The sequence below is a fragment of the Anabrus simplex genome, chromosome 2 (assembly GCF_040414725.1).
Source record: "Anabrus simplex isolate iqAnaSimp1 chromosome 2, ASM4041472v1, whole genome shotgun sequence".
Taxonomy (NCBI): domain Eukaryota; kingdom Metazoa; phylum Arthropoda; class Insecta; order Orthoptera; family Tettigoniidae; genus Anabrus; species Anabrus simplex.
The window spans coordinates 744,012,466-744,037,607 of NC_090266.1; the positions used below are offsets into that span (position 1 = coordinate 744,012,466).

Sequence of the window (25,142 nt, forward strand, 5' to 3'; positions counted from 1 at the left end):
AAACTTAACATGTTATAGACGTGAAAATTGATATTTTTAATCTCTTCTAAAAGTAAAGAAACATGTATCTTCTTGTTTTCAAAATGACCACTTAAGGGGGGGAAGGGTAAAAAGGTCTGAAAAGGGGTTTGAATTCCTTTTATTAGGATAGTGATATCTCAAAAACTGAAGATGTTACAGAGGTGAAATTTGGTAATTGGAGTCTCCTTTAAAAATAAAGACATACATATTTCTTTGTTTTTGGAAAGTTGACTTCAAGGGGTGGGGGGTGAAGGAATTGAATAATTAGTTGAATTCTTTGGATGATGATACTTATATCCAAAAACTAAAGATGTTGCAGATGTGAAAATTTGTATTTGGAATTGCCTTTAAAATTTAGAATCCTGTATTAGTTGTTTTTGGAAAACTCACTTAATAGGGGGAGGGTGAAAGGAAGTGAAAGAATTTGAATTGTTTTTATGACGATACTTATATCTCAAAAACTGAGGATATTACAGACTAAAAACTGTTTTTTGGATTCCCCTTTTAAAAAATGCCAACAGCCGTAGCCATGTTGAAACACTGGATCCTGTGAGATCTCCAAAGTTAAGCAACATTGGGCATAGTCAAGATTTGGATGGGTTGCCATGCGCTGTTGGTGGGGGGTAAGGGAATGGAGGAGAGGAAAGGAAATGGCCATCCTACCATACGTACACCTCTGCGGAGGTTCGGACCTGCCTGCAGGCAGAATACACCCCTTTAAAAATAAAGAAACACACATTTGTTTTGTTTCTGGAAAATCCATTTAAGGGGGTGAAAATAATTGAAAAAGTGGGTGAATTTTTAAAATGAGTACCCGTATATCTACAGTATATGTCAAAATTTTATAATGTTACAGACATGAAAATTTGTATTTGAAGTCTCCTTTAAAAATAAAGAAACATGTATTTTTTTTTCTTTCTGTGTTTGGAAAATCCACGTAGGTGGGTGTGAGAGAAGGACTGATAAAGGGGTTGAATTCTTTTTATGGGGATACTTATATCCCAAAAACTGATGATGTTACTAACATGGAAATAGGTATTTGGAATCCCTTTTAATAATAAAGAAGCATGTTTTTTGTTTGTTTTCGACTTGAGAGAAAACTGTTTCTCACGTGTACAGTTCTATGTTGCATGGTTATCTTAGCCCTAAAAGGCAATACCACAAACGTGGTTTACAAAGAGTTTCTGGGGTAAATAAAACTCAATTTTTTGGAGAGTTTTATACTTTATGGATTTTCAGATAATGTCTTAGTAAGGTACTGAGGAATGATTACTTTTAACAAATTATGAAATCCATACAAGTGAAGCCACAGGTAACTGCTAGTCTGTGATATAAAGGAGCTGAGCAGTGGCAATTTTAGGGAAGAAAGTAAATGACACAACAGCCATCTGAGTGCTTTCTTGGCTTGTGCTGCCTGAACCGTCAATAATAAACCCAAAGTATGCATTCAATAATTATTTAGCATAAAATGCACTACAAAACATTCTGGAGTGGTACTTACCTATATGTAAAAGGTAGCCTTCAATGAGCTGGGATGGGTCGCTAGCATGTAATACTAAAGGGAAAATGTATTTTCAGTTTGAATATTATTTATGAATCCAGAATAAGGAACTCCAAAATATGTTGAATTCTGCACAAGAAAAGAAAGAGATTTCCTTTAAGTTTCATGTTGTAATTTCCACAAGATTTAGTTGGCCGTATGGTACTATCTATACTTCTCCCTACCTGAAAATTGAAAATCCACAGCCTGTTTCCAGTCATTTGATGGGGTTTGGAATGGAATGAATGAACCCCCCATCTAGCGGCGAGGTTAGGAAGTGTGCCGGCTGCCGAAACCTGTCGCACTCCTCTGGGGCAACGTTTAATGAATGACAGATGAAATGAAATGATATTGGAGAGTGTTGCTGGAATGAATTATGACAGGGAAAACCAGAGTACCTGGAGAAAAACCTGTCCTGCCTCCACTTTGTCCAGCACAAATCTCACATGGAGTGACCGGGATTTGAACCAAAGAATCCAGCGGCGAGAGGCTGGCGCGCTCTCTTTCCCTACCTACCTTTGTTTATTATGTGAACTCTGCTGTAATCTAATCAAAACTAGCTGATTGATATTCCACCTTTACTTGTAACTTAATCACTTTTATTCTGGTTTCAGATTGCCTAATGAAGAAAATACTGCATTTGGCCAGTTGAAGCAAGGCTCAATGTGTCTGCAGGCTGAGGGTGGACAGTTTGAAGTAAAGCTGGCCCAGTGCAGTGACTCTGTACCCTCCCAACATGCTTGGGCATTTAGTGGGCGTACATTAGCTATACAGCTCAACAAAATGTGTATGACAGTTCCTAATTCTAAAAAACATCCAATTCTTCAGCCTTGTCGGCAAACCAGCCATCAGGTACTCTCATTATTCTATAACTGTAGAGACTTTGAAGGAAAGCTGTTTGATGGAATCTCAAAAAAAAGAAAAAAGATGTTTATAAAGGATGGGCCCAAATTTGTCACTTAACTATATATATAAAATAAGGGTTTTGTCTGTACATTGCTCAGAATTTGAAAATAATGGTATTTCTCTATCAGTCATGTCCACAGTAACAAGGAAATGCACTTTTTTCTTTTCCGTAATTTCTGTATGTATGTACACGCATCACTAGAAAACGGCTAAAGAGCATTTAATGAAAATCGGTATGCGAAGTCGGGGGAATAAGTCACTACAATCTAAGCCATAAATAATTTTATTCATGCTGATAGAAATGGTAGTTTAGTGGAAGGCCTAAAATTTAATTTTCAAATATTTATGTTATTAGTGGTCCTATCTTAATAAACATTGGTATGCGAAGTCAGAGAATAAGTCGCTACAATTTAGCCTATAAATAATTTTATTCACGCTGAGTGAAATGGTAGTTCAGGCGAAGGCCTAAAATTTAATTCTTAAATATTTAAGTTATTAGTGGTCCTATCTCATTGAAAACTGGTATACAAAGTCTGATAATGAGTCTCTGTGATCTAGGCTAAAAATAATTTTATTCACCCTAAATGAAATGGTAGTTTAGGGGAAGGCTTAAAATTTCATTCTCAAATATTTATATTATTAGTCGTCGTATCGGTAAATACTACATAACGAAAGTTATATAGAATTAAATATCCGACCATTTATGTCATACATTTTTACCGTACCGGCTATGATAACACAGATATTCATGAATTTGCATTTTGGTTGCTAAGTCCATATCGACGCCGAGCCACGAGAAAATGGGTTAACAGGTTTTAATGAAAATCGGTATATAGAGTCTGGGAATAAGAAACTACAGTCTAAGATATAAACAATTTTATTCACCCTGGATGAAATTGTAGTTTAGGGGAAGGCACGTAAAATTGTATTTTTAAATACTATGTATTTGGTCCTATCGAAAAGTACTACATAACAAAAGTTACAGAGAATGCAATTTCCGATCCTTTGTGTCTTATTCAGTTTTACCGTACCAACTATGATAAGAGTGGTATTTTTGAGTTGGAAGAAAACTAAATGTGAAGGCCTACAATATCGAAAGTGCATAACATTGATCAACATTAACATTACATTGACCATTGTTTGTTGAGATGTTATTTGTCTCTTATGCTGCCTCTCAACTCCGACAGATGGGATTACTGCTGTGTACCGAGTATAATAGCCTGACTGAATATTGGTGGGAAATAGCCGGGGAGTTAGAAAACTTTCTTCTGTAGCATGCAATTCCTCTGGTTCATACATATTCTGATACAGTTGGTACGTAACACACTGGTTCTTCATAGTATTCCAGTTATTCGATCCCTATTCTGATGCGCTGTTTTGAATTAGCAGTGTACATACTTAAGGCAGAAGCTGACTTAGTAGTGGTAGTGGTAGTATGGCCTGGTGTAGAATGACAATTTAGGCCTATTCCATATTATAGCAGCACAATTCACTAAATGACTCAAAATTCAACTGAGAAAAGAGCCATTTCTTAAGAAAAGCTTCTTCATCTTCACTTTTATTCAATTCTGCATTCATTTTATTCCAAATTATCAGTGAAGAGGGGGTTTCTCCTCTGGCTTGGAGGCAAATTTTTCCTCCAAGCCAGATAGATTTTTCCACCGTCAGCATAGTGAATTGATATTTTCCTACTCATCGGGTACTCCTAAGAAACAGATTAGTAAAAGGGCATAGTTTATGACCTGGGAATCTCCATTATTCGACCCTCTCCCCGCCGAAAAAAGACGAAGAGTGTTCACGAATCATGGCTGTCAGTGGCTTGGTCATTCCACCTCTGGAACATTGGACTGTTAGATCGGCAGTGTAGTCCTGTTCTTTAAAAGTGAGAAACTATGTGGTGTTTCATTTGATCAAGTATTTCATAGGAAAGCATTGCTTTTAATCGTGCCATTCCTACTAACGACATTATAATGTACTGTATATTCATTTCAGTTCTGAAAACCACTAAGACAGTCTTTCTGAGGATGTAAATAGGCAGGTGGAGAGTGAGTGTCCTACATTATAATGAAAACTCTCCAACCCGATTGTGACTGATGGTATGCAAGTGGGTCTACCATTAGAGTGAAAATTCCCTAACTCAGTCTTCATATGAGAAAAGATGTTCGGTGACTTCCCGGTCGCGTTCCTAGGGTAATGTTAAGAGCTATGCAATTTAATACAATCTTACTCACAACGTGTACACTAGAATTTCGTATGCAATGCAGAATTCCGTAGCGAAGCACGGGTACATCAACTAGTTGAATTATAAGATTAATTCTATGGACATTAAACAGTGAAATACTTTTGTAATGAACAGTTTAGCACTCCAGATTCCAGAAAAGTGACACTTGTGTAACAATTCAATTTTCTTGTAATATAATATTAAGTAATATGGCCAATGGATAAATTTTGGTCTGCTGAATATGATAGAGAACTTTATTCCTGTTTCACTGAAGAATTTGAAATTCTCCTTTAAGTCTTTATCATATGTTCATTATCATCATTCGTGACGATATGTTGATAATTCAACTTGAATTTGATATTTAACTCTGTTTTAACATGAATATTATAAGTTATCTCTGTATAATGTTCTATGTACAGTACCATTCACAAGTATTTTGTAGACATGAACAGCATGAATGCACATAACAAGGTTCACATTTGAACAAAACAAATATCAGACACTAAAGTTGGTTATTACTAATGTATCCATTACATGTACTGTAAGTTGCAAAGCTTTATCAAAAATACAATATAGTGTAACAGTTATTCTGGCTTTTGTGGCCACAGAGAAATAAATACTAAAAATAAACAGATTGCTTTTCAGGTCCAGGATGAACCGTTTGTTGCATAGCCCCTTGCTTTAATAACTGCAGTACATCTTGATTGCACTGAGTTAACAAGCTTGGCCATGTGCTCCTGAGGAATTGTTTTCCACACTTCTCTCAATATCCTGAAAAAATATGCTTTGCACTCATGTAATTATTTTTGCAAACATGCCCATCCTCATCCCAAAGACTTTCAATGGGTTTAAAAGCTTGACTTTGGCCAGACCAGTCCAAAAGAACTACTTTTCATCTTCTTCAGGGTTGTTTTGACATGTGCAGAGGTGTATTTATGGTCGTTATTGTGCTGAAATAGCCATGTACAGTACATGTCATGTCATATTTCTTCATTCATGAGGTACCATTTGCTCTTCCAGAATCCCATTGTACTTAAATCGGTCCATGGTCCCTTAAGCCTCAACCAGAGGACCAACAGCACGACGTGAAAAATAATCCCACACCATTATATTCCCTCCAACATGTTTCATAGTAGGTACGTTGTATTTCTTGTTCACCTCTTGTTGTTCGGTTATCGAACATACTGTGTGCCGTTAGATGAGAAGAAACTGAACTTGCTCTCATCACTCCATAACACTTTGGACCAGGTATCAGGTCTCCAAGATGCATACTTGTTTTCAAACTGATGTCTGGACTTCCTACTCTTTGTGTTAATCAGCAGTTTGCAAAAAGGTCACCTACCCTGTAGATCTGCAGCCACTAGGCAATGTATCATAGTTAGAAACATGAACCCTGAGTCCATAGTTTCCTTCTAACTCATCCCTTATTGCCCAGGCTTATTATTTTTTTAGGTTCCGCCACCAAGTGCCTACAGATGATTTTGTCTTCTTTTGGTGTGGTGTTCCGAGGCTGTCCACATCGAGGCTTACCTTCTACAGTCCCTTGTTTCTTCTGAAGGTGATACCAACTATCTGTTGCGATATACCAAACTTCTTTGCAGCATAGAATTGTGGTTTTCCCTTATTAAGTACATTTAAGACAGCCTATCATAAATCAACAAAATATTCCTTCTTCAGCATTACTGTGAAATATACATGTAACAGATAGTATATACCAGTATACATACCAAAATGTCTGTCAGATACATAGAATGTATGTGTCCATAACTCTACAAAATACTTATGAGCTAGCATCTCACAAAATGTGATTCATAACAGGAATACTTACAGGCATTCAACACCAGTACTTATACCAGTGGACAGCTACTGGTCATCTGAATGACTAGTTCACTTTATTGTGTTTCTGCTTGCCAGTAACTGGGCCTGCCAATAAAATACATCTCATACAAATTACTTTTGAGGTGGTGCTGTGTGCTATGATTATTTTCCAATAGGTTAACAGTGCATAGAAACATCCTGTAGGTGTAAACCAGAAATCAGATATCGAATAAGAAATATGATACAATATACTTATGCAGTGCTAGACAAAACGTTACTAGCAGCGAGAGATTATATGCCAGAACATTATACTTGAGCAGAATATCATCTGTTACATCCATTTGAATGATGTCATAATGTTGGAATTAATAATGTTGATGCTGAGCTCATCAAATTAGCCAGACCTCTTGGGTTTGCAGCCAACACTACAATGTGTATAGGAGTGGGCATGAAAATGTCCAAAGGTACCCAGAAAATACTAATCCACCGAGGGAGCTGGCCATGCAGTTAGGGGCGTGCAGCTGTGATCTTGTATTGGGCAGATATTAGGTTCGAACCCCACTGTCAGCAGCCCTGAAGATGGTTTTCCATGGTTTCCCATTTTCACACCATGAAAATGCCAGGGCTATACCTTAATTAAGGCATGGATGCTTCATTCCTGCTCCTAGCCCTTTCCTCTCCTATCTCATCTTTGCCATAAGACCTATCTGTGTCAGTGTGATGTAAGGCAAATTGTAAAAAAAAAAAAAAAAAAAAAAAAAAAAAAAAAAAAAAAAAAAAAAAAAAATCCAATCCCAGCTGGCACACTATACAGGGAGAAATCAAGTCATATAAAGAAATATACGATCATGAACAGGAACATACAGTAGGATAAATACAATGACAAATCAGTATCAGAAGAGGCAGTCTTAAAAATGAGACAAGGACAAACATGAAAATGCAAAATGTCAAAGACAACGTCTACATCTTCATACACTGTAATATTCAAAAACATTGGCTCTTTTCTTATCAATCCCAGTTCTTCTACATCCATTTCTTCTCAGCTCCTAGTGGTCTTGTTCATCAGAAGGGCAGACTGATGTATACCAGTCTTTGCCTAGTGCAGAAATGGCAAACCATGGAATTCACCTCCAAGGCCTCTGATATTGAGTTCTGAACCCAGCACCTCCTGAATATAAGCTTAGAGTTACGTGGCCCGTACCACACAGTCAACTTGCCCAGTGAAGAGAGTGTGTTTGAGTTTAGTGTTTGATGAATGCTTACTTACTATGTCACAATGTTTCAATCTTTGAAATACTCAGATTTCTTGGTAACTCTATAACTTGTACCTTTTTTTTTTTCACACACCATCTAATCAAAAGTACAAACCTAAATGCCACTGCAACCTCATATACCAGTATAAGAGAATGCAGACTCCTGTATATTTGACAAACATCAACAGAGTTATGTAAGGGGCCTCCAGGACTTTGAACATGATAGATATTGGTTGCTAAATTAGTAATAAACCTATTACAAACATTCCCAACACTTCCCAATTTCCTTAAGCAGCTGTTGATGTGACAGTGTGATAGGGAAGTTGAAATGTGAAAATACAACCATAAGACTTCAGCTGGGTAGGCTTAATGTAATTTTAGGGAGCACTGGGTATTAAAGAAAGATATTGGAAATTTGCATGTACTGAGTGAATCAAACACTTTTGAGTTCTGCAGTATTACTACTGTATTTATCCATCCAGCACTATGACTGGTTGAATATTAAGAGAAAGAGGTCAAGCAACCACTCATAAACCACAAACTAAACTAAGCAATGCCTAAAGTATTGTGAAGAGCAATGCCACTTAACAGTGGACAACTGGAAATGTGTCATATGGAGTAATGAATCTTGCTACACCTTAATTATGACAGTTCAGTGGGAGGGTTTGGGGGTGTCCGGCTCTTTGGCTGAATGATCATCATACTGGCCTTTGGTTCAGATGGTCCAGGATTTGATTCCTGACTGGATCAGAGCTTTTAACTGCATATGGTTAATTCCCCTGGCTTGGATGTTGAGTGTTTGTTTTCATCTTAATTCACTTTTTTCATCTATATAAAATGCACTACAGTACACACTAACAAGCAACAAAAAAAAAGCACACAGTAGTGAATACATCCCTCTACATAGTATTGGTATCACGATGGGCATCAGGCTGTAAAGCTGAGCCAATCCACATCATGTTCTGATCCCAATACATTGGGAAAAAGCCAAGAAGAAGAAGAAGAAGAAGAAGAAGAAGAAGAAGAAGAAAAAGAATAAGAATAAGAAGAAGATGATGGTGGTGGTGGTGGTGGTGGTGGTAGGGTTAGGTTATTGGAAATGCTTGGAGAATAGTACCTGCCAACATGGGTAGTGCCAACAGTGAAATTTGAAATTTGTGGGAGAAAGCATTACAGTGTGGGGTTAATTTTCATAGAATGTTTTGTCCTCTCATGACACAGTATGGAATTCTACATACATAAGAGTCCAAGGACACTTTGACTATTTGCATACTGCCTGAAGTAGAAGACCACTTTAATGATGAACATTGCGTGTATTGACATTACAATGCTCCCTACCACAAAGTAGTAGGTACCAGGCGAGTTGGCCATGCGGTTAGGGGCGCGCAGCTGTGAGCTTGTATCCAGGAGATAGTGGGTTCGAACCCCACTGTCGGCAGCCCTGAATATGGTTTTTTTTCCTTGGTTTCCCATTTTCATACCAGGCAAATGCAGGGGCTGTACCTTAATTAAGGCCACGGCCGCTTCCTTCCCACTCCTAGCCCTTCCCTATTCCATTGTCACCATAAGGCCTATCTGTGTCAGTGCAACGTAAAGCAACTAACAAGAAAAAAAGTAGGTTTATAGAGTAGAAGTGGTTTGTGGAGAGTGAGGTTATGAAAATGTACTTACCAGGTCAGAGTCCTGATCAGATTCTCACAAAGCAGTTTTGGGATGAATTAGAAAGTTGATCTTATTCCAGACCCCAGTGACTGACGCATGAACTTTTGTGACAAATCTTTTCTCGAGGAATGGGCTACCATTCCTGCAGAGTCAGAGTTCTTAAAAAGGCAAACAGAGGACCTGGGTCCATCTTGTATTTACCATTGGAGTCCAACAAGCTGTGCACGATATGCTTTTAAAGTTGTATATTTACACTGACTGACAGAGCAAATGCAACACCAAGGAGGAGTGGTTCAAAAGGGATGAAAGTTGGGGAAAAAACAGAGTCGGCACAGAAGAATAATTGATGTTTATTTCAAACCGATATGCAGGTTACACAATGCGCACGGCATCGACTCAGTAGGATGTAGGACCACCGCGAGCGGCAATGCACGCAGAAACACGTCGAGGTACAGAGTCAGTAAGAGTGCGGATGGTGTCCTGAGGGATGGTTCTCCATTCTCTGTCAACCATTTGCCACAGTTGGTCGTCCGTACGAGGCTGGGGCAGAGTTTGCAAACGGCGTCCAATGAGATCCCACACGTGTTCGATTGGTGAGAGATCCGGAGAGTACGCTGGCCACGGAAGCATCTGTACACCTCGTAGAGCCTGTTGGGAGATGCGAGCAGTGTGTGGGCGGGCATTATCCTGCTGAAACAGAGCATTGGGCAGCCCCTGAAGGTACGGGAGTGCCACCGGCCGCAGCACATGCTGCACGTAGCGGTGGGCATTTAACGTGCCTTGAATACTCACTAGAGGTGACGTGGAATCATACGCAATAGCGCCCCAAACCATGATGCCGCGTTGTCTAGCGGTAGGGCGCTCCACAGTTACTGCCGGATTTGACCTTTCTCCACGCCGACGCCACACTCGTCTGCGGTGACTATCACTGACAGAACAGAAGCGTGACTCATCGGAGAACACGACGTTCCGCCATTCCCTCATCCAAGTCACTCTAGCCCGGCACCATGCCAGGCGTGCACGCCTATGCTGTGGAGTCAATGGTAGTCTTCTGAGCGGGCGCCGGGAGTGCAGGCCTCCTTCAACCAATCGACGGGAAATTGTTCTGGTCGATATTGGAACAGCCAGGGTGTCTTGCACATGCTGAAGAATGGCGGTTGACGTGGCGTGCGGGGCTGCCACCGCTTGGCGGCGGATGCGCCGATCCTCGCGTGCTGACGTCACTCGGGCTGCGCCTGGGCCCCTCGCACGTGCCACATGTCCCTGCACCAACCATCTTCGCCACAGGCGCTGCACCGTGGACACATCCCTATGGGTATCGGCTGCGATTTGACGAAGCGACCAACCTGCCCTTCTGAGCCCGATCACCATACCCCTCGTAAAGTCGTCTGTCTGCTGGAAATGCCTCCGTTGACGGCGGCCTGGCATTCTTAGCTATACACGTGTCCTGTGGCACACGACAACACGTTCTACAATGACTGTCGGCTGAGAAATCACGGTACGAAGTGGGCCATTCGCCAACGCCGTGTCCCATTTATCGTTCGCTACGTGCGCAGCACAGCGGCGCATTTCACATCATGAGCATACCTCAGTGACGTCAGTCTACCCTGCAATTGGCATAAAGTTCTGACCACTCCTTCTTGGTGTTGCATTTGCTCTGTCAGTCAGTGTATTTATTTATTCATTTATTTATATATTTATTCATTCATTCATTCATTTATTCATTCATTCATTCATTTATTTTCAGATGGTTCCAATGAGCTAAGTATTCAAAGTGTTCAAAGTATACAAAGTCACCATTTCAGTACTAGGTGATAAATACTGCAATAATATATACATATATAATATTTACAACACACATAAATTTAAAGCAAATATTAATGACACATAATCTAATTTACTTTTTCACAGAAGTCCACAGTCATTTGTAAGAGAGGGATACTTTTTTAAACAGTTTTTAACAATTTGCTTTACATCGCTTTGGCACAGGTAGGTTTATGGTGACAATGGGTTAGGAAAGGGCTAGAGTGGGAAGGAAACAACCATGGCATTAATTAAGGCATAACCTGGTGTGCTGTGCCTGGTGTGAAAATGAAAAACCACAGGAAACCATATTCAGGGCTGCCGACAGTGGATTTCGAGCCCACCATCTTCCGAATTGAAGCTGACAGTTATGTGACAGAAATTAAAGTACTGCTCAAGTAAGTACTTTCTTGCTTCCTGAAAATACAAAATTTCTTAAGTTCTCGTGTTCAGGAGGGTAGGCTATTTTAAGTTCTGCATGCTGAGTATGTAACACTACTAGTGCCATATTTAGGTTTGTTGGAGTAGTCCAAATAGAACTGGTTGTTTGGCCTTGCATTATATGTACCAGTATGTATATATTTTCTGGAATATTGTTCTGTATTGATACATATATTATTCTGACATTTATACCTGAACAAAGCTTGCGAGTACTCATTTCGGGTTCTAAAAGGCAGAATATTTGTTTCACTAAATCCATCAGTGGATGGCTTTGTAAAATTGAAGTTGTACATAATTTTAATTGCTTTTTTCTGGAGCACTTCTAGATCTTTGATGAGTTTTATATATATTTTACCCCACACAGTATAAGAAGGAATAAGAGAAATATAAATGTTCCTTTTTCTTTCCTTTTAGCCTATTGATAATGCTTATCACACTGACAACTTTGCTTTTATATGTGAAATACGTGTTTCCCATTTTACATTAGTTTCCAAAGTTAGGCCCAGATAAGTAAATTCTGTAATATGTTGTGATAGCTTAATTTCCTATTTTAATTGTATTAAGCTCATATTATAGAATAATTTATGAAATGGCATATATTTGGTTTTTGAAGTGTTTATGCCTAACTCCTTCTCCTTCTTCTTCTTCTTCTTCTTCTTCTTCTTCTTCTTCTTCTTGTTATTATTGTTATTATTATTATTATTATTATTATTATTATTATTATTATTATTATTATTATTATTATTATTATTATACCATGAAATTAATTTATTCAAATCATCTTGTAGATTATACATAATTTACTTTTCATGAGCATTTTCATAAAAGAGAAAAATACAATCTGCCAACAAGAATATCTTTATAGCAAGCTCTAGATAACCTATTCATTTACAAATATTAAAAATAGCATTTGGCCAAGTACCAACCTCCAGGCATGCGATATCTGGTGTCAAATATTTGTACCGAGGTTCTCTCAATATTGAAATATTGTTTTCTGTCAGGCAATAATATTTAAAGCAATCAAGAGATACTCCTCTAATTCCTACTTTCGACAGTTTTTTACTAATAAGTTATGTTTTAATAATTTATGCTTTACAGTATTGAATTCATAGCCTCCGTGGCTCAGGGGTTCCGTGGTTCAAATCCTGGTCACTCCATATGAGATTTGTGCTGGACAAAGCGGAGGCGGGACAGGTTTTTCTCCGGGTACCGTACTCCGGTTTTCCCTGTCATGTTTCATTCCAGCAACATTCTCCACTATCATTTCATTTCAACTGTCAGTCATTAATCATTGCCCCAGAGGAGTGTGACAGGCCTCGGCAGCCGGCACAATTCCTATCCTCGCCGCAAGATGGGGCTTCATTCATTTCATCCCTGACTCAGTCAATGACTGGAAAACAGGTTGTAGGTTTTACATTATTGAAAGCCTTAGTAAGGTCTATAAAATGTCCTGCAACTAATTTCTTTTTATCTAAAGCTCTTTGTATCAGTGGCGTATACTGAGGGCTACCAAGGCTATCAGTGAAGCCCAAATCTCAACTGAGAATGATGGAAGTCTAAAGCACATTATAATGTAAGCATCTGAAACATTGTTCCATTTACAGAACTTGAAAGCATACATACATACATACATTATCATTATAGACTGTTATGCCTTTCAGCGTTCAGTCTGCAAGCCTCTGAGAATTTACTAAACGTCGCCACAATCCTCGATTTGCAACTAGTGTTGTGGCCTCATTTAGTTCTATACCTCTTATCTTTAAATCGTTAGAAACAGAGTCTAACCATCGTCGTCTTGGTCTCCCTCTACTTCTCTTACCCTCCATAACAGAGTCCATTATTCTCCTAGGTAACCTATCCTCCTCCATTCGCCTCACATGACCCCACCACTGAAGCCGGTTTATGCGTACAGCTTCATCCATCGAGTTCATTCCTAAATTAGCCTTTATCTCCTCATTCCGAGTGCCCTCCTGCCATTGTTCCCACCTGTTTGTACCAGCAATCATTCTTGCTACTTTCATGTCTGTTACTTCTAACTTATGAATAAGATATCCTGAGTCCACCCAGCTTTCGCTCCCGTAAAGCAAAGTTGGTCTGAAAACAGACCGATGTAAAGATAGTTTCGTCTGGGAGCTGACTTCCTTCTTACAGAATACTGCTGATCGCAACTGCGAGCTCACTGCATTAGCTTTACTACACCTTGATTCAATCTCGCTTACTATATTACCATCCTGGGAAAAAACACAACCTAAATACTTGAAATGATCGACCTGTTCTAGCTTTGTATCACCGATCTGACATTCAATTCTGTTGAATTTCTTACCTACTGACATCAATTTAGTCTTCGAGAGGCTCATTTTCATACCATACTCATTGCACCTATTTTCAAGTTCCAAGATGTTAGACTGCAGGCTTTCGGCACAGTCTGCCATTAAGACCAAGTCGTCAGCATAGGCCAAACTATTTACTACATTTCCACCTAACTGAATCCCTCCCTGCCATTTTAAACCTTTCAGCATATGATCCATGTAAACTACAAACAGCAAAGGTGAAAGATTACAGCCTTATCTAACTCCTGTAAGTACCCTGAACCAAGAACTCATTCTACCATCAATTCTCACTGAAGCCCAATTGTCAACATAAATGCCTTTGATTGATTTTAATAATCTACCTTTAATTCCATAGTCCCCCAGTATAGCGAACAACTTTTCCCTCGGTACCCTGTCATATGCTTTCTCTAGATCTACGAAACATAAACACAACTGCCTATTCCTCTCGTAGCATTTTTCAATTACCTGGCGCATACTGAAAATCTGATCCTGACAGCCTCTCTGTGGTCTGAAACCACACTGGTTTTCATCCAACTTCCTCTCAACGACTGATTGCACCCTCCCTTCTAAGATGCCATTGAATACTTTGCCTGGTATACTAATCAATGAGATACCTCGATAGTTATTGCAATCCTTCCTGTTCCCTTGCTTATAGATAGGTGCAATTACTGATTTTGTCCAATCTGAAGGTACCTTACCAACACTCCACGCTAATTTGACTACTCTATGAAGCCATTTCATCCCTGCCTTCCCACTATACTTCACCATTTCAGGTCTAACTTCATCTATTCCTGCTGCCTTATGACAATGGAGTTTATTTACTGTCCTTTCCACTTCCTCAAGCATAATTTCACCAAAATCATTTTCCTCCTCCCCATGAGCTTGGCTGTTTGCAACACCACCATGATGATTTCCTTTTACATTGAGAAGATGTTCAAAATATTCCCTCCACCTCTCCAGTGATTCCCTGGGATCTATTATGAATTCACCTGAATTACTCAAAACACTGTTCATTTCCTTTTTCCCTCCCTTCCTAAGATTCTTTATTACTGTCCAGAAAGGTTTCCCTGCTGCTTGACCTAGCCTTTCCAGGTTATTACTAAAATCTTCCCATGACTTCTTTTTGGATTCATCAACTATTTGTTTCGCTCTGTTTCTTTCATCTACGTACAAATCCCTGTCTCCCTTGTTTTGAGCCATTTCTGATAAGCCTTCTTTTTACGTTTACAGGCTGCTCTCACTTCATCATTCCACCAAGATGTTCACCTTTTCCCATCTTTACACACAGTTGTTCCTAGGCATTCCTTTGCTGTTTCTACTACAGCATCCCTGTATGCCACCCATTCACTTTCTATATCCTGAACCTGCTTACTGTCTACTGTTCGAAACTTCTCGCTAATCATATCCATGTACTTCTGTCTAATTTCCTCGTCCTGGAGATTTTCTACCCTTATTCGTTTGCAGACAGATTTCACTTTCTCTACCCTAGGCCTAGAGATACTTAGTTCACTACAGATCAGATAGTGGTCTGTAGGTAGTAATGTTCGGTCTTTGAATGTTAAAAGCTTAGCGTAAAATTGTGAAAAATCGTATATATATTCAACTATGGCAATCCACATCACATATGAGTGTTAAGCTATTAGCCCCAGTTAAGAATTGCTGGTACATCTAATACACTGAGCGTATGTTGAACATTAAAGCTTGAAATTTTCTTCACCAAACGAAAACGAAAAATAATTCATGCAGTAGAGGGTTAAGATATAGTCTATTATGGATCTGGTACCCCTAGCCTCCCATGTGTAGCGGTGAATAGCCTTATGCTTGAAGAATGTATGCGTAACAGCTAAACCCATACTAGCACAGAAGTCCAGCAAACGCTTCCCATTCCCATTAGCTTCCATATCTTCCCCACATTTACCAATCACCCTTTCGTACCCTTCAGTTCTATTCCCAACTCTCGCATTGAAATCGCCCATTAGCACTATTCTATCCTTGCTGTTGACCCTGACCACAATGTCACTCAATGCTTCATAAAACTTGTCAACTTCATCCTCATCTGCACCCTCACATGGTGAATACACAGACACAATTCTTGTCCTAATTCCTCCCACTGACAAATCTACCCACATCATTCGCTCATTTACGTGCCTAACAGAAACTATGTTGCGTGCAATGGTATTCCTGATAAAGAGCCCTACCCCAGACTCTGCCCTTCCCTTTCTAACACCCGTCAAGTACACTTTATAATCTCCTATCTCTTCCTCCTTATCTCCCCTTACCCGAATATCACTTACTCCTAGCACATCCAGATGCATCCTCTTTGCTGACTCAGCCAGTTCTACCTTCTTTCTTCCATAAGCCCCATTAATGTTGATAGCTCCCCATCGAATTCCATTTCGTTCGCCAAGTTGTTTCCAAGGAGTCCCTCGCCTGTCAAATGGGAGTGGGACTCCATTACTCCCATAGGTCCGAGGCTTGCTTAAAGTGTTCTGAGCTCGGTAAATTCATGAATGATAATGATATAGATATAGATAGATAAAAGAGTGTGGGTATTCCTCAGTCCCATTTACTTCTACTTCCTTGTAGGAAGAGACAGCAGGGCTGCTGTTAGAGGAGCAATATAGTTTTATTTGTATTGGTAGATACCGGTGAATTGTATAGTCCTAGCCGCCTGAGCACAAGGAGGGCCACGACTCAGAATATGTCCGAGATGCCCACTCCCATTCCATAGCAACTGGTATCCCGACTCTCAGGACCACTCACTAGGCCACTCAGCCGTTGCCCATGGTTCACGAACTAGGACGTGACTACAGTAACCCACAAACATGAACTTGAAAGCAGTGAGAAAAAATGTCGCACATATTTCTAAGTCTAGTGGTAGCCCATGTCTTAATCCCAGCATACGCCACTGCTTTGTATATGGTTTACAACATCATGTGCAACTGAACTAGTTCTGTGTGTTATGAAAATGTGGTTAAGTTTATTTGCTCCTGGCCTCAAAAATGGTGGACACTGGCAGGATATCAATGTTTTACTTGGGCCAAATACAGTAGAGATAATACGCGACACTTACGGATTTCGCCTTGCTAAAATGGGAGACAATTCGACGGTGGCGCTCCTAGTGACTTGACCTGAACAAATCGCGCTAAATTCAAATATGAATGGAAATGTATATACCACCCATTCACTTTCTATATCCTGAACCTGCTTACTGTCTACTGTTCGAAACTTCTCGCTAATCATATCCATGTACTTCTGTCTAATTTCCTCGTCCTGGAGATTTTCTACCCTTATTCGTTTGCAGACAGATTTCACTTTCTCTACCCTAGGCCTAGAGATACTTAGTTCACTACAGATCAGATAGTGGTCTGTATCATCGAAAAATCCCCGAAAAACTCGTACATTCCTAAAAGATTTCCTGAATTCAAAGTCGGTTAAGATATAGTCTATTATGGATCTGGTACCCCTAGCCTCCCATGTGTAGCGGTGAATAGCCTTATGCTTGAAGAATGTATTCGTAACAGCTAAACCCATACTAGCACAGAAGTCCAGCAAACGCTTCCCATTCCCATTAGCTTCCATATCTTCCCCACATTTACCAATCACCCTTTCGTACCCTTCAGTTCTATTCCCAACTCTCGCATTGAAATCGCCCATTAGCACTATTCTATCCTTGCTGTTGACCCTGACCACAATGTCACTCAATGCTTCATAAAACTTGTCAACTTCATCCTCATCTGCACCCTCACATGGTGAATACACAGACACAATTCTTGTCCTAATTCCTCCCACTGACAAATCTACCCACATCATTCGCTCATTTACGTGCCTAACAGAAACTATGTTGCGTGCAATGGTATTCCTGATAAAGAGCCCTACCCCAGACTCTGCCCTTCCCTTTCTAACACCCGTCAAGTACACTTTATAATCTCCTATCTCTTCCTCCTTATCTCCCCTTACCCGAATATCACTTACTCCTAGCACATCCAGATGCATCCTCTTTGCTGACTCAGCCAGTTCTACCTTCTTTCTTCCATAAGCCCCATTAATGTTGATAGCTCCCCATCGAATTCCATTTCGTTCGCCAAGTTGTTTCCAAGGAGTCCCTCGCCTGTCAAATGGGAGTGGGACTCCATTACTCCCATAGGTCCGAGGCTTGCTTAAAGTGTTCTGAGCTCGGTAAATTCATGAAGCAGGATGCTGCCCTACTTGCACGTAGTCCAAGTGAGGATCTCTCCTCTAACGGGTTATGGACCACCGGTGAATTGTATAGTCCTAGCCGCCTGAGCACAAGGAGGGCCACGACTCAGAATATGTCCGAGATGCCCACTCCCATTCCATAGCAACTGGTATCCCGACTCTCAGGACCACTTACTAGGCCACTCAGCCGTTGCCCATGGTTCACGAACTAGGACGTGACTACAGTAACCCACAAACATGAACTTGAAAGCAGTGAGAAAAAATGTCGCACATATTTCTGAGAGCAAGGCTTCGGAGACTGATATTGCAGCCAGACTCTCGCCCCTCTCCCTTCGACTTGCCACGCCCGGCTTGCTGCTGGATATCGGATAGGAGCGGGGACCGGCGGAGGAGAGGTGTGCTAGGCTTCGGTCCGTCAGATCGCCACTGCTAACTATCAACCATGCGTTACTAATCGTATATACTTCCTCACCTCATACTTCTGACTTAATGATATAGATAAAAGAGTGTGGGTATTCCTCAGTCCCATTTACTTCTACTTCCTTGTAGGAAGAGACAGCAGGGCTGCTGTTAGAGCAGCAATATAGTTTTATTTGTATTGGTAGATCTGCTAAAATGAAATGCCATCTTTCAGCGTTAGTGAGTGTTTTCTTTTCTTGGTTGGAATCAAACCTGTGACCATGGGTCGGACAGCACCACTGATCTCCCAAGGAAGCTAATTAACCTGTGGACGATATGTACAATCAATGTATAATAATAATAATAATAATAATAATAATAATAATAATAATAATGGGGCATGGCATCTATATAAGCTTGGTGTTGACCTAATGGGGATAAAATGAATGGCGATGACGTCATAAACACCCATTCACCAAGCCAGGGGAATTAACAGTATGAGGGGGTTGATTCTGAAAACTGAACCGGGGCCATCGGACCAAAGGCAAGCGTTCAAACACAAAGCCGAACTTTCATTTGCTAAACCTTAGACTACCATCTCCACTGAGTATTGGCAGTAGCAGAGGCCGGGGCAGTAGCCTGTAAAGCAGCCTTGGCAACACAGCAGGCTTCTCCGATGGCTACTGGCTGCAGCTCAAAATGCTGAAGGCTTAACGTTCACTAAACCAACCAACAAAAAGAGGTAACCTAAGTCTAGTGGTAGCCCATGTCTTAATCCCAGCATACGCCACTGCTTTGTATATGGTTTACAACATCATGTGCAACTGAAATAGTTCTGTGTGTTATGAAAATGTGGTTAAGTTTATTTGCTCCTGGCCTCAAAAATGGTGGACACTGGCAGGATATCAATGTTTTACTTGGGCCAAATACAGTAGAGATAATACGCGACACTTACGGATTTCGCCTTGCTAAAATGGGAGACAATTCGACGGTGGCGCTCCTAGTGACTTGACCTGAACAAATCGCGCTAAATTCAAATATGAATGGAAATGTATATACGGAAATGGATAAATAAATTACGTCTCGAAAGAAAGTGTTATTGAGATATTTACTTTGAAGTTGCTAAAGCAATTCTGGATAAATGGATGAAGAATTATTTAAAAGGTTATTATTCAAAGACTGAAATTCGACATATAAACAATAAGTGAAATGGACTGGTGTGAAATGGCTTGATCTTTCATTTATGTATTACTTTTTTAGCTTTAGCATTCCTGCCTGAACTCCTTTTTTTTTTTTTTTTCGCTAGGGGCTTTACGTCACACCGACACAGATAGGTCTTATGGCGACGATGGGAGAGGAAAGGCCTAGGAGTTGGAAGGAAGCGGCCGTGGCCTTAATTAAGGTACAGCCCCAGCATTTGCCTGCTGTGAAAATGGGAAACCACGGAAAACCATCTTCAGGGCTGCTGATAGTGGGATTCGAACCTACTATCTCCCGGATGCAAGTTCACAGCCGCGCGCCTGAACTCTTACGGGCATAACTATAGAAAGGGACACACAAGGATGAGTAACACGAGCCACCACCAGGTGGCGCACGCGAGTTTACTGTCGCACTGGAAACGCTTAGAGGGAGCGCCGAGAGGAACGACAATGCTGCCAGCTGTATTTCTTGTACTTTAGAAACCCCTATATGACATTTTTCTTGTCGTGCGGACAGTATGCGCCGCGGCCATAGTTAAGAGCCTCTCGAAGGGAGGCACACTTCTGTGATATTTCAAAACTCACAGATCACACCTACAACACCACATCGGTATTGAAGGTTAACTGCTGCACTATACAATAAAATATGCGTATTACATTTTAAGCCAGTTAAAATATGGGTCGAGCAGGTCAGAAGATTATGAAGTACTATAAAAATCTCTGTCACTGGAAGAAGGGAGCCACTGTTCTCATGACAGAGCTTGGCCTGGATTTAAAATGATAGGTTACAGCAAATACAGTAGAGACAATACGCGACACTTACGGATTTAGCCTTGCTAAAATTGGAGACAATTCGACGGTTGCGCTACTAGTGACTTGACCTGAAAAAATCGTGCTAAATTCAAATATCAATGGAAATGTATATACGGAAATGGATAAATAAATTACGTCTAGAAAGAAAGTGTTATTGAGATATTAACTTCGAAGTTGCTAAAGCAATTCTGGATAAATGAATGAAGAATTATTTAAAAGGTTATTATTCAAAGACTGAAATTAGACATATAAACAAGATGTAAAATGGCTTGATCTTTCATTTATGTATTACTTTTTTAGCTTTAGCATTCCCGCCTGAACTCTTAAGGTTGGATTTGTCTTTGTTTTTCTCATTTAAAAACATTGTATCACCACATTAAGACACTTGTCAATAAAAAATATCGGCACATTCCTTACACATATGATGCAATGAATTAACATTTAATAGCTGGACAATTTTCCTCTTAACATGAAGCCTACTAACAGAAAGAAAATCTGTAAAATCCCGGCTTTAATCTGAGAAGAGGGGTAAAAGAAAGAAAAGTATGAAAATGTTGTCGATAGTGATGCTTTGAGGAATATGTACGTACAATTAGAGTAAAAATGTAACATACCCTTGGCTGTATAGCCGAGGATTTTTAAAGTCGCTGGCCTGGAAATTATCTGAACAGATCTTATAATTCGTATATAAGCGTAACGTCCCTTCTTTCTAGTACACCTTATCCAAATCACTTCTGTGATATTTCAAAACTCACAGATCACACCTACAACACCACATCGGTATTGAAGGTTAACTGCTGCACTATACAATAAAATATGCGTATTACATTTTAAGCGAGTTAAAATATGGTTCGAGCAGGTCAGAAGATTATGAAGTACTATAAAAATCTCTGTCACTGGAAGAATATATATGCAAACACAATATTACTTACATTTTCTTGGCATGAGGGAACCTGAAGAATGACCGCGCATTCTTCTCTACTTCATAGTTACTGCAGCCAAACACAGCACATACCTTTCCCCTCATGTTGAGAGGAGATATCAAGGAATGACACACGCTACTATTTAATTATGTCAACTCACTGAAAACGCATACATAACACCAAAAACTTCACACACAAATACACGTGCTCTTATCACAGAATCAGTAGTTTTCAGGTCTACTCGCTAGAGAGAGCTCCAATAGCTGTCCCTCGATATCTCGCTCAGTGTCGCGTATTGTCTCTACTGTGTTTGGTTACAGCTACTAAATTATACATTTTTTCTTGCCGTGCGGGCAGTATGCGCCGCGGCCATAGTTAAGAGCCTCTCAAAGGGAGTGTGGCTCCCGCGGGAGCCACTGTTCTCATGACAGAGATTGGCCTCGAGGTGTAAAAATACCTTAAAGCTAATAAATGACCTTTATATCTTGCGCCAAGGCCATTTCACTTCCCTGGCCGCTTCATAATTTTTTTTCTTCTGCAATGGTATGTTACACAATCTTGGCCTCATCCAAGACCATCTACAATAATATATTGTAGTTGGTCTTGCCTCATCCTAGGTGCCAATGACGTCATCCTCTTCCATACGTGACCCAATCACCGTTATAAGCAATGGAGTATGGCGTCTAAAACAGTATTTTTGGTTATAAAAGCAAATATACTTCTAGGGGCGGGTGGGTTGCTTCCTAGGTAGCGTATTGAACACATCACTCTTCCACAATCATTTTCAGGTGAGAATAGCAGCATTTAAAGTAACATTTTATGTTATAATTCTTGCGTGTCTCTTTCTATATTTCTACCCTCTTACAGTTGGATTTGTCTTTTTTCTCATTTAAAAACATTGTATCATCAAATTAAGATACTTGTCAATAAAAATATTGGCACATTCCTTACACATATGATGCAATGAATTAACATTTAATAGCTGGACAATTTTCCTCTTATCATGAAGCCTACTAACAGAAAGATATTCCTTACACATATGATGCAATGAATTAACATTTAATAGCTGGACAATTTTCCTCTTAACATGAAGCCTCCTAACAGAAAGATATTCCTTACACATATGATGCAATGAATTAACATTTAATAATAATAATAATGTTTTTTGTTTTACGTCCCACTAACTACTCTTTTATGGTTTTCGGAGACGCCGAGGTGCCAGAATTTAGTCCCGCAGGAGTTCTTTTACGTGCCAATAAATCTACCGACACGAGGCTGACGTATTTGAGCACCTCCAAATACCACCGGACTGAGCCAGGATCGAACCTGCCAAGTTGGGGTCAGAAGGCCAGCGCCTTAACCGTCTGAGCCACTCAGTCCGGTGAATTAACATTTAATAGCTAGACAATTTTCCTCCTAACATGAAGACTACTAACAGAAAGATAATCTATAAAATCCCGGCTTTAATCTGAGAAGAGAGATAAAGAAATAAAAGTATGAAAATGTTGTCGATAGTGATGCTTTAAGGAATATTTACGTACAATTAGAGCAAAAATGTAACATACCCTTGGCTGTATTGTCGAAGATTTCTAAAGTCGCTGGCCTGGAAATGATCTGAACAGATCTTATAATTCTTATATAAGCGTAACGTCCCTTCTTTCTTGTACACCTTATCCAAATCGCTTCTGTGACATTTCAAAACCCACAGATCACACCTACAACAACACATCGGTATTTAAAGGCCGGTCTCCACTGATTAACATTTAACACCAACGTGTTAAATTTAACAAGTTACAATTGACATGTATATTGTGATTGTGTCTTCCAGTTGACTTTGCATGTTAACTCAGAATGTTGAGGTTAACACTTTTAACATGTTGGTGTGTTTTCCGCTCCAAGTGGAAAACATGTCAAGTCAATTCGTTGTTCGTGAGATGTTGGCACAGCTTCGGCAACTTCCTTGCCGTTTCCATGTCAACAGATAGCCAAACGACACAAACGACGTTCTTCTCGTGAAGTAGGATTATAGTTACAACACTCCGCAACACTCATTCTCTTTGTTATAAGCTACAAATACAGTACCGGTACACGCACGCGTGTCGTTCTCTCTGCACTATACTAAAATTTATAGTCAGAAATGGAGTGGAGCAAGATTACTTCGGACTTAATTAATGGCATAATAGAAAGGCCTTGTTTGTGGGATGTCTCGTCAAAGGAATACAGAGATAAAGCGAAGAAAGCCGACAGTTTCCAGGAACTCTAAATTATCTATAATTATTCCTGTGAGTGCATCAAAAAAAAACTAGCGTCCCTCCGCTCCCAGTACAGTCGAGTATTGCAAAAAATCAGGAAAGTCTGAAGTTGGAGGGCGGGAGTGGACAACGTTTACACTTCAAAGAGGTTTGCTTTTGAAGCAATGAGCAGGATGAGGGGAGCAAATGTGTCTAATAAAACTGCATTTCTAAATCATGAAAAGAAGCAACAGTGGCAATAACAAAGGCCAAATCCTCTTCATCTGAGTCCATTGTCTTTGTTTGAAAATACTAGACACCACCTAAATGTATTACTGCAAATTGATATGATGAACTACCTATATATAAACAAAGAAAAAAGTCAAGTTTAACATGTTTATTAAGTGTGGACACAATGTTAAATGAAACAGTATTCAACAATTAACATTTAACATGTTGATGGTGTCCACAGTTAACATTTAACATGTTGTTGTTAAATGTTAATCAGTGGAGATCGGCCTTAAGGTTAACTGCTGCACTATAGAATAAAATATGCGCATTACATTTTATGCCAGTTAAAATATGGGTCGAGCAGGTCAGAAGATTATGAAGTACTATAAAAATCTCTGTCACTGGAAGAATATATATGCAAACACTTACTTGTTCTTGTCATGAGGGAACCTGAAGAACGACCGCGCATTTTTCTCTACTTCGTAATTACTGCAGCCAAACACAGCACATATCTTTCCCCTCATGTTGAGAGGAGATATCAAGGAATGACACACACTACTATTTATTTATGTCAACTCACTGAAAACGCATGAAACAACACCAAGAACTTCACACAAAAATACACGTGCTCTTATGAGAGAATCAGTACTGTTCAGGTCTATCCGCTAGAGTGAGCTCCAGTAGCTGTCCCTCGATATCTTGCCCAGTGTCGCGTATTATCTCTACTGTATTTGCTTGGGCTCTGTGGTGTGTGATGTCTTGACGGGACAGTGGAGACAAAAGAGTGATGTGTAATTGCGGTAGCCATGTGTATATATGTTTGTGTCATTGTGCAATAAATAGTATTTCCTATTATTGTGGTTAATAATAGTTTAGTGAATTATTCCCTTAACGATACATGTGGTGACCCCAAGGTGATATTAACATGTAAAGTAAGAAAAGTTGCAATAGAATATGGTACGTAAGATTTCTTTTGTCAGTGAAAAACACCGGCACACGACCATGGAAAGGTTAGTGAAGCAACGTAAACCAATTTGGGCATTGTTTACAAAGGTGTATAATGAACTAATGCAAAGTTTAACTAGTGAAGTAGTTGAGCTAGAATCGGCACAGAAGATGCTGATGAAATTGGAGAGGTTAAGTGCTGACCT

At 39.8% G+C, this 25,142-nt stretch overlaps 1 protein-coding gene across 1 annotated transcript in view; it reads left to right on the forward strand.

The window, feature by feature from the left end:
* Positions 1-25,142, forward strand: part of LOC136863674 (polypeptide N-acetylgalactosaminyltransferase 16) — a 249,248-nt gene that overhangs the window by 208,699 nt on the left and 15,407 nt on the right. Inside the window, exon 14 of the mRNA XM_068226032.1 lies at positions 2,176-2,413. Coding sequence (XP_068082133.1) covers positions 2,176-2,413 — 238 coding nt within the window. The remainder of the gene's footprint in view (positions 1-2,175; positions 2,414-25,142) is intronic.